The sequence below is a fragment of the Sinocyclocheilus grahami genome, unplaced genomic scaffold (assembly GCF_001515645.1).
Source record: "Sinocyclocheilus grahami isolate Dianchi unplaced genomic scaffold, SAMN03320097.WGS_v1.1 scaffold412.1, whole genome shotgun sequence".
Taxonomy (NCBI): Eukaryota; Metazoa; Chordata; class Actinopteri; order Cypriniformes; family Cyprinidae; genus Sinocyclocheilus; species Sinocyclocheilus grahami.
The window spans coordinates 60858-72244 of record NW_015505591.1 but is presented as its reverse complement, the minus strand read 5'-3'; the positions used below and the strand labels follow the sequence as shown (position 1 = coordinate 72244).

The 11387-nt window shown below is 35.1% G+C and overlaps 1 protein-coding gene across 1 annotated transcript in view; it reads right to left on the bottom strand.

Moving 5' to 3' along the window:
• LOC107551009 (regulator of G-protein signaling 5-like) overlaps positions 1–4529 on the bottom strand; it is an 8020-nt gene extending 3491 nt beyond the window's left edge. Inside the window, exons 1-3 of the mRNA XM_016232486.1 lie at positions 4421–4529; positions 2961–3074; positions 1207–1339 (exon numbers count right to left, since the gene is read on the bottom strand). Coding sequence (XP_016087972.1) covers positions 1207–1339; positions 2961–3074; positions 4421–4464 — 291 coding nt within the window. The 5' untranslated portion in view covers positions 4465–4529. The remainder of the gene's footprint in view (positions 1–1206; positions 1340–2960; positions 3075–4420) is intronic.
• Positions 4530–11387: the final 6858 nt, after the last annotated feature.

Here is an 11387-nt window from a genome sequence, read left to right as displayed (position 1 = left end):
TATATATATATATATATATATATATATATATATATATAATGCAGTACGAACTGATTAGGCTAATCTGCAAACAATCCACTCTGAAATAAAATGAAAAAATTTTCCAAGGCAAATTGTTATAATTAAACATAACAAACTGGCCTTGAAACAAATAATTGAATGAATAACAAATATTTGTTTTCCCTACTATAATTGACTAATTCAGCCCTTCTGTGCAGACAAAGGATCTTTTTTGACATTTTGTTTATTTATAGGTTTTTTGTAAAGAACCAACAACGAATCAGAAAATGATAAAGAGTTTGATCATTTACTGAATACACTTTAAAGCTGGACTACAGAAGCAATCGTTGTTCAGACTGTGTTCTTCTGTACTTGTGTAGATTCACAAAGCAAAGGCCCATTTAATCCAAGAATGATAACTATAATGATAAATAGTATTCACAGCAACAGATGACAACATTCTTGTTTTGCTGTCTGCTGCTTTGAATTCTCAAACTCTTTAAAGTTATTCTTCTTTTATAATTATAGTTGTGGTGTGGACTGTTCTTTTAAAATTATTTTTAAAACTAGTTGTCTTTGGTGTGAACAGGCCTTAAGCATACAATAATAATTTATATTTTGAGCAATCAAGTTCAGTGTGTTGAGATATTTCAGGTTTACCTCATTTATCTCATTTGCATATGGAAAATATTTTCTGGCTACTACGGCAGTACATGTTTTGGATATACCTCTTATAGGATTTGTTTTGGGCAATTTGCATTAGATTCATCCATGGAGAAGATCTACCTTGCAATTTTTGTTTCAACCACATGTGATGATAGAGAGGCCAAGGTTATGTAGAGCAGCTTTAATTTCAATAAGGATGGTCACAGAATTAGAATATGCAAAATCTGAAAAAAGCAAAAAGTTTTCTAGTCCTTATAATTAGCTCTACATGAAAACACTAGAAGTCTATAAGTCATTTAGAAAATGGTTGTTTATCTATGTGTCAGAAATAATCTTCTTTTTTATAGATATAAACTACTGTTAGGAACATTCTCGTAGATGTGTAGCTTGTAAAGGTTAATGTGTCTGTTCAAGCAAAAGCTGTTTACGCATGCCGAATCAAGTGCATCAGTGCAACTAATATACTTCCAGAGGTTCTAAACTGACAAATATAAACAAAGTTTTAAAATGTGTTTTACGTACTCAACTGATAAGCTAAACCTTCATGCCTGGAAGAACTTTCAAGATGCAAAATGCAACCGAATGGCCATTAAGATAAACATCATACTTACAGCTGTTGGAAAGGACCTTATCAAGGGACTCGCGCCATTGGGCTGCTTCTTCAGGTGTGGGTCTGAACAAAACAAGCAGATTTCTTCACTTAGTTGTATTACCCTTTGTATATGGCCAACAAGTTGTATCTATACACAATAATTGGTATAATTGTTTATGTGTAATGTGGTCCAGAAATATGATATATGAAATAAATAAAGGGCATTTTTAGCAATATATGCACTTACTGTCCACTATAACCAAAAAAGTTAATGATCTGCTAAAGAAATTGTTCTAATTTTATTTTATTTCCACATCTCTTGTATAAATAGGTATTATCCAAGTCTTTCGGCCTGACTTGATTTCTGATGTAACTGTGTTTTTAATGCACATGTCTCATCTTGTGATTGGGATATTTCATATAGTTTTTTTATTCTGTCTGAAAAAATTCAACCCTATTAACAACACTTGCATAAGGCATTACGTAAGTTAAAGGGAGCTGAAGTGGTCTGCAAATGTTTTTACGGTCAATTTGGACACACTTTTCATTATAAACAGACTCTTGCAGTTTTCCATTACAGGATGTACTAACATGGCCTTCCTCAATTTTTTTCTCTCTGACTCCCTTGCTCTCTACTTTTCAGCCCTTTTCTCTACACGTCCACCTTTTAGTGACGTCTGATAATCTGTGTAATTAAGGGCGTTTTAATAGACGAATAGGTAGTTCATGTGCTCTATTCTCATGCTTTTTGATGAATTCACACTGAACTTTGCTACTTTGCTGTAGCTTCAAAAGTAAGAACCTCGTAATTTCAAGTTAGAATGCTTGAACACTTGAATAGAGCAGAATGCTTAAAAAGAGTTAGCTACAATACAAGCTTCTAATTGATGGGGGTTATTAGTGACATCTCATACAGATTCTTTAAAACCCACTTAAATTTCTATTTATGTGTTAAAACATGGTGAACAGCAGCATTTAACTACAAAGACATAAAATATATCTCAGGGACTATAGTAATGCACCCTGAAGAAGGCTTGTTAGTCGAAATGTGCTTGAAAAATGACATTAAGATTCTCAATGGCCTGTGGAATAAAGACTTTTTTTTATCTCGACAACATGAGTACCTTGGATTTACCGCTTTGTCCAGTAAGCACCAGTGGTTACCAATTTGGAGACCCTTGAGACACTTCAAAATAGAGCTGAACTGAGCTCCCGAAATGTTCTGTTTGCACTTAAAGGTGCAAAGCATCTCAGGATGACTATTTAAAAACATCAAACCATCCTTTAAACATCATGGTGGATGATTTCCACCATTTCAGGTGAATGATTTCCACCTGAAAAGACCAAACAAACATCCTGAGGTGATTTCCACCTTTAAACATCATGGTTGATGATTTCCACCGTTTTAGGTGGACAGTTTCCACCTGAAAACATAAAACAATCATCCTGAGATTTCCACCTTTAAGTGCAAACAGAACAATTTTGAGAGGTCGGTTCAGCTCTATTTTGAAACTTTAAAAAATATGAATGGTGACATGCGCTTAAGGGAGCTTTTTGTATACTTAGACTTTTTGGTCTAAATGAACATGCAAGGCATGTGAGGAGACACATGCAGAGCTGAAGTCCTCATCAGTAAGGAAAAGAAAAAGAGAGAGGAAGTATAACATCAGAGGGAAAGTTAACGGAGCCAACAGGAACTCACTTCTGAAGCTTCTCTGGTTTCTTCTCAGGCTTTTCTTGGTAGGGGATAATAAGGTCGATGGAATTCTCTGGCTTCTGAAGCAGAGTTCCCAATTTAGTCTTGATCTCCTTAGCCCTGAAGACAGCACAAACACAAATCCATAGAGATGTCCATTAGTGCTTTTAACGTACACTAATAAATGATTTACGTTATGTATGAATTGAATTTCAAAATAAATGTCGAGGATATTTCCAAAGTGTACAACATACCTGTCAACAGATTATATAATATCAGCCTAGCGTCATCTATTTTCTTCTCTCAAAGTACACATATTGTTTTTCAGAGAATGATAATTTGTTTCATTTAGTCTTTTTATCCTTTTGCACGTCAGCTATAGAAAGCTTTTATTATTGACCTGTATAGCTGTCATCAGTACAGTAATAACCACATTTTGACAGACGATACAACAAAACAACACATGTTGAAGGTGTTCAATTCACATCTATTCAGAACTATTTCACACTCTCTGCAGAGTTAAAAACAGATACAATATCCTTTTGTATGTTTTTTTTTTTCATCTGTGAGGAGGCACATATTCCTCCCAGATGACTGTGGATGAAGTGACGTCAACAAACTTGGTGATTTGTTGAGGTTTCATGAACATCTTGCCGCCACAGACAGATCTACTGCTCCAAAAATACTGACGTCAATACACACAATTCTCAGCTTAAAAGCACATATATTAAAATTACGATTTTATGGTTTAATTATATAATGCTACATTATAAACCACCTCATGTTGCCATCTTAAAACTGTCTTTCTGATGTACAAATACACTTTCAGAAGTACTCCAGGCCCTGGGCCAAGCATTAAGACCAAAGCCAAGAACAGTGATAAACATATGTTTACACAACGAATGAGCCAATAGCACAATTATTTGATCAGAGAATGGCTCAATAGTCACAATAAATGTCCTCATTGCTATACTGAAAGTCTGTTCTCAGGAATTCTGCTCCAAATCTTGTAATTAACAGAGAACTAAACAATTTTAAGTTCTGGTTTTTGGTAATATTGAGGAACCTTGATGTCTTCAGAGAAAAAACTAGGGGAAAAAAATGTAAATGTATCTAAATGGAAAATAAGATAAACGTAAAATGTACAATACAATACAAATTTACTATACAACAGATACAATTCTTCAGTTTCTATACAATTGACATTGTATAAATGCAAATGTTTAACCAAAAGACAACTCTTAATCGCCATATAATGAATAATGTCTTCCCATATCATTACTCAGACCTAAACCTAATACAAAACACCATACATACTTTCTCAAAATGGTATTTTGAGAATCCCCAGCTGCTCCAGAACAAAGCACTGATTCCCAAAGGAGGCTGCCAACCGACTTATCTAGATAACATATCATGGAGTACATTTTTAATTAATCCATGATACTAAGATGCTTTGAAGATCTTACCTTTCCAGACATGTCTGGGGCAGGGCAGCTAATCCCTTACACATTATCTGAGCTGTTCACTTTAGGTTTGCACAGTTAGTCCACCACCAGGAGTTGTCTGCCTGCTCTCTCTTTTAGAAGCTGTCGTCCTGCTTCCCTCTATTATATGGAGAAAGTCTGCTGGCCCAAAGCCAACAACTGAAGAGCCAATCAAGTCCTGGCTTGCAATTACAATCGGAGCTGAGAGAGCGAGATAATCAACACAAGAGAGGACATTTTATATATATATATATATATATATATATAAAATGGAGAAACAATATGAGCTGTTGTTGTTACAACAGTAAGATTTATGTAAAATTTATGGTTGAGTTTTGTTGTTTTCATAAACACCCTCAATGAATAATCTGCTCCCAACTATAATTTAAGTCAGTGTTTTACTAAAATTACATAATTACATTTCACCAGAAGGGCATTGCATTTGTCTAAACTTACACTGTAAATGTCTTTTTTTTATTGATCGACCGAACTACCTGACTTACGGCATTTACTGTAAACTAAAGAATGCTGTTTTCATCAGAATTAAACCATACAGCAAGTTGTCATGCTACAATAAATGAGTCATCAATAAAACAAGCAATGCTATGAAGCATTTATATAATCTGGGTAGCATATGGTCTGCATGTGACTTTCATAACATCCCCATACAATCTATTTTTTATGAAATATAGTGTGATAATAGGAGCGTCACGCTACAGCAATGTTTAAACTTTTTTTGTTTGTTTCCAGATACTGTATATTTAGTGAGGAATAAATGTTATTCAATAATGCTATGCTAAATAATGCAAACGTGGCCAGTGGCAATGTTCATGGATTGGACAAACACAGAGCAGTTGGTAGGCGAAGGGTTTGTATGCTTAAGCCACTTTCATTGCTGAACTTGCAAACTTATTATCCACCTTATTCTTGCATTTTGAATTATGGAACTTCCATTCAAAAAAACTAAAACTAATCATTTTAAACCATAAGGTTGCCCTACAAATAAAGCTTATCCGTCTATTTGACTGAATGAGTTGTCGATTTTCCTTCATGATTTATTTTCAGATATAATGAGAATAATGTAACTCATGGTATTTTAACGTGACATGTTATAACAAGAATATATATGGCAAGAGCCATTATCACTGTCAGGATGTGTCATGTTTTGTCCCTGTTTCTGTTCCCTGATTTGGTCATGTTCCTGTCCTCGTTTTGTTACTAGTTTGATTAGTCATCCCATACATCTGTGTTTCCCCAATCATCCCCTGTAATTAAGTCCTAGTCTGTGCAGTCTGTCTCAGTTGGTTCTACTCATTACGTTGATGTGTTTCCTGCTGTTTCCAGTGTTGATGTACCCGGTGTTCCATGGATTAAAGACTGTTTCGTTTATTCCTCGTCTCCATCGTTCCTCGCCATCACAGATTGTGACAACTGCATTCTTTTCCTCATGATTCTTTTCTTTTTTTTTCTTTGCATACCACTGTAATAGTATGAAAAAGGACAACATACTGAACATTTGCGGTCTGTTCTCCAGATATAATTTACGACCCAGATAGTGCACATACGTCTGCAAGATGTCTGTTAAAGATCGCTTCATCTGGAAAGCATCTGCTGTGTACAAACATCTGATAGATGTCTTTCAGATGTCAGTTTCATATACATTCTAAATCATAAACATCTTAAAGACATTTTCTAAACATCTATTTGACTTCTGATAGGAAACGTCCTATAGACATTTTGCAGATGAGCAAACACTCTAAAAAAAAGACATCTCCGTGATGTACGTGTGCTATCAGGGCCTCCTCTCTGGACGTCTAATGGGGTGGAGGGATAGAGTTATGGGTATGGTTAGGGTGTGGTTGGATATGCTAGCTCCATCCATTAGGCACAAATTACATTCGCTCCTCCTCGGTTACAAAATCGCAGAATCACAGAATTGCAAAATGTAAACTCAGAATTTAGAGAAAAAACGTTGAGGGAAAAAGTCACAATTCTATAAACTGTGAATTGTGAAAAAGGCCAATGTTTAGGCCAATGGTTTAAGGCCTATATCTCGCAATTTAGACTTTTCACAGAATTGCAGAAAAAAAAGTCCAAATAGTGAGATAAAAAGTTACAATGACCTTTTTTATTACTTGGCAGAAACATGCAATATTATAAAGTATAAGTGCATTAAGTATAGCGTGACTGTTTCAATTAGCTATTTTGGTTGTTCAGAGCTATCTGACATATCTACTATAAAAATTTGTCTTTTTTGGGGTAATCATTGTACTGATCAAAACTCCATATACGGCTCTCTCCCTGTGCAACGATCATATCAGAAACTCAACTTGCCGTGTATCATGTTCGGATACCATTTATGTCCAATGATTGGGCATGTGTATAACAATTGCTCTTGCCTTCAGCAAAATTAACCAATTTTAACCTAATAGACATCTTTGCCAGACAGGAAAGCAAGCAAAGCTTTCTCTGATGTGCCAGCAGGAATTTCTGCAAACACTGTTATCAACTAATTGCAGGTTTTTTGTCTCAGTCCAAGCGGTTTGTTTAGACGTGCAGCTAATGTTTTGGCAAGTCATTTCCTTCAAAATCACACAACGGAAGGAACTTATTAATTCATATCATTGTTCTTGGGGCTGTTGTTAGATGATTTTATGATTATGGTTGAACCATGTTTCACTACTGTTTTAATAAAGCCACAAACCCTGTTACATAATCTCCATACAATTGCTTTTTTGAGGACTCAGTGTTAATAAAGAAATGTAAACCACGGTACTCCAAATTGTAAGTGAATTCATTCTTAAGGTGTTCATCGTCAAACTGTCTTTGAGATTAAAGGGTTCAAAACATACTTTCAGAACTTAAATATTTCCCAGTGAGAAAGAGCATTTGAAACCATTTTATTGCAAATAAGCTGCAGTCACAAAAGGACAGAATATAAGATACTATTAAACACCAGAAGTACTAGTGATAAAATATGTGAAAGTTTTCTGAACATTGTGTTGCTCCTAGTTATATGTAGTATCTGCAGCTCTATACTTAATCTGAAGCATCCCAACCTTTGTTTATTAGTATGCGCTGTTGTTTTAGCAGCCAATTCACCAAAGAAATTATGGAAATCAGATAATGACACAAGCATGGTGAACAAGATAGTGCTATATTCAATTTACATTTAATTTATTCCAAAAATGGGAGTGAACAATAACTGAGTTCTATTGCATCTTAATATATTAGCTCCCACAAGTCTGACCTGATCCCGGCTAAAATAAATAAATAAATAAATTAATTAATAAAAAATGTTAGACTTTATTTGTTTAGAAAGAAAGAAATGAATAATTTTCACAGATTCCTGGAAATATTCACAACTTTACGACAGTTTTCAGCATTTAATAATAGTAACAAATGTTTCTTGAGCATCAAATCAGCATATTAGAATGATTCCTGAAGGATCAGCTGCTGAAAATTCAGCTTAGCCATCAAAGAAATAACTGATGATTTAAAATATATTCAACCATAATTTGAAATTGAAATAATATTTCACAATATTACTATTTTTTTCTGTATTTTTGATCTAATAAGAACAGCTTTGGTAAGTATAAGAGCCTATTTCAAAAACATTTTTAAAACGCTTACTGATTTTTTTAATGCACCTAACATGTCAATGAAAATGATGCCAAGAACAGTCTTCTGATAATGTCCACAATATGGAATATGATAAAGACATGCCAAGCCCAGTGTGACGTTGAAGCTAATCTATCATGCCTAGTTTAGATCTTCAATAACCTCACTGTGGCAGATATATGCTGGTTATAATGCTCTTTTGTTATTTGATTATCATTTGATTTGATTTGAGTTACAGCCAGCATAATAAGACACACTATTGCAAACATAAGGTGCAATCTCTCAGTCCAATTTTCATAGAAAATACATGACTGTTTACTGAAAATACTGTGACAGTATTATCATGACCACTGTAACAAACAATGAATGTAAAATAGGTTAGTAGGTTCTGTATTTTACAATAGTCCACATCCATTATCCTGTCTCACAAAGCTGTAAGCTCATACTCTGTGATACGAATGCTGCAGAACAAGGCCAAGTAATGAAGCCACATCTGTCATGCTGTGCAAGTGCACTGAGTGCACTTGGCCAGCCGAGATCATTGGTGCTGATTGTACCTGGAAAGCATCATGGTCGAAAACATTTCAGAGGCAGGTGTCAGATATTGCATGGCTGATATGACCGACTCTTTCAGGCTCTGTAGTGGTGAGCCACATCAGAGCTGGAGGACTGGAAGTCAATGGAAAATCTTCTGAAAAAGAATCAAATGAGTCCTTTTGAAAAGCATGTTCTGGTTTGTATTCAGCATGGAAAACAGAACATGCTTCGACAGATAGCTGTAAGGGTCGTCACATGCACACCATCCAAACAGATTTGCTGTGATCTTTATGGCAGCTTCCATCATCATAAAGTTGACACGGTGCAGGGCACAGGCTGAGAGTTTGTCTTCACACAGCGCACCAGCACAAGTCACTTGAGAGGAAATTAAAATAATGTTCCCACAGCAGCATAAATTGATTACACTAAATCGTTTATTTACAAAGGCTTTTCTGGAGGACCCTGGCTTAATAAGGGAGTTCTGTGCATAAATTATTTGCTTTGAATTAATATGAGACATTACATAATGGCATATTGAGTGGAAAAAGGACAAATAACATGGCCTTAAACCCAATCCCCTCCTTAGAGAAACAAATCACTTACAACTGAGAAACGTTGTATAAAGTCGGCCTGGAAACTAAATGTTTATATAAATTTTGGTAGTCTTTTACCAAGAAAGACAAAAATAGTCAACAATAAATAGGCTAATTTATTTAGTGTAGTGCTTTATTTTAACATTGAAATTATGCATTTTCAAATATGTATGTTTTAAACATTTCAAAACTATAATTTATGTATGCATGTACAATATATAAAGATATAAAGAGCTTGTTTAAATGTAAGACTTCTGCAGACAGTGAATGCAGGAAAAGTCTTACATTCGCATGATAAAGAGATGCCAAACCAAACTTGATGTTAAAGCTAATCCATCATGGAAAATCTGTGCTTTCTGGTTTAGCACTTCTTAGATCATCAAGTGATAGCCAGCAAACGGAAGGCTTATGTTTGCGCAATAACCTCACTGTGGGAACCATAAATATATCCCACCCTATGGACCTTACTAATCTACAATCTTTGGCTGAAATGGGAAGGAAATGGGGAATAGACTACTTTTAGCCAGACATTTTTATTTGTATAATGGCATTTTGGTGATCACATATGACCTATGATTAATGTCTAGAGAAAAATATGCACATACAGTACATCCAGGAAATTGTGCATTAATTACACGACTGTCAGAGTAATTTAATGAATAATTTAAAAGTCATTTATGCAATTGTTCAGTGTTAATGGAATAGTTCACCCCAAAAATTAACATTTGCTGAAAATGTCCTTACCCTTAAGCCATCCAAGATGTAAAGGAGTTTGTTTCTTCATCAGAACAGATATGGGGAAATGTATCATTGCATCACTTGCTCACCAATGGATCCTCTACAGTGAAAGAGTGAAATGCTGTTTGTAAAAAAGAAAAAAAAAACATCAATAAGGCATTCTAACTTAAAACCGTTTATCCCCTGTTGTCCTCTCACATCAAAATCCACTAAAATATTTGTTTAGAACCGTTTTGGACTGTTCTGGCTTGTAAACAGTTCTTGATCTGTGCATATTTCTGATGAGACAATTGTTTCATTGGAGGAAGTAATGTTATGGATAGAGGACTTATTTTGGCTGGAAGCAATTTTTTGTGAATTACTGTAACATTATCAGCTTTTTGGACTCTCATTCTGACGGCACCCATTCACTACAGAGGATCCATTGGTGAGCAAGTGATGTAATGCTAATCTTCTCCAAATCTAATCTGATGAAGAAACAAACTAATCTACATCTTGTATGGCCTGAGAGTAAACTTCCATCAGTTTAATTTTGTGTGAACTATTCCTTTAAAGGACAAAACTACAGCTGTTAATGCTAGAGAAATACTATGCTTTGTTGACTTTTTTTCCCAATTATAATCATGCAGTCTAAAGCCTAATGATGAGTCTAAGATGTGATTTCTCCCGCATACGTGAGATTTCACCCTCTGCTCGTACAGCTCCACTTGAAAACACTCAAGTGTTTCATATATCATTATAATGATGAAGCATGTCTTTAAAGCCGTTGTTTTTCAAACAGCATGTGTTCTCAATTATGCTGCCTGAGGCCAAAACAGGTTGAACATTCCTTGTTGTCAAAAGTTTCTGGATCAGTTCTGATGAACAGATCGGCATGCTCTTTCAATTCAAATGCAGCATGTTGTGTGTTGTACTGTGTGGTCATCTGAGTGTTTTTCTCAGGTAAGAACAAAAGTGAGGTAATAAATACTATGTGGAAATGCAGCCTAGAATTACATTAGTTAGGTTGCATTCAGTAATGGAGACAGAACTGCACCCCTCAGGGTTTGAAAGGCTACCAACATCTTGAATACATCTGTATACTGTTTCACATTTTAGGCCTTTTTTCCACTTTTGGGCACAATTTCCAAGCGCAGTATAAAATCAGTTATTACACAAAGTTGTGGATGGGTACAGAAGTAATATTCAATTGAATCCCCCCTGCCTTCACTATGAAAATCCTGCTGATCAGGATGAATTTCCATATGCTTTTTAGTGCTGGTGGCCCATAGGCCTGTTTGGGGCATCAGGACAGCACTGTCCCATACTGGGAAGTCCAGCAGGGTAAAGAGGGAATACCCACGCTGAACTATTTGTGGAAATAAAGAAATCCCAGCCCAAATAAAATACATAAAATGGTTTAGAAGTGCACAAATTTATATTTATATACGTATATATATATATATATATATATATATATA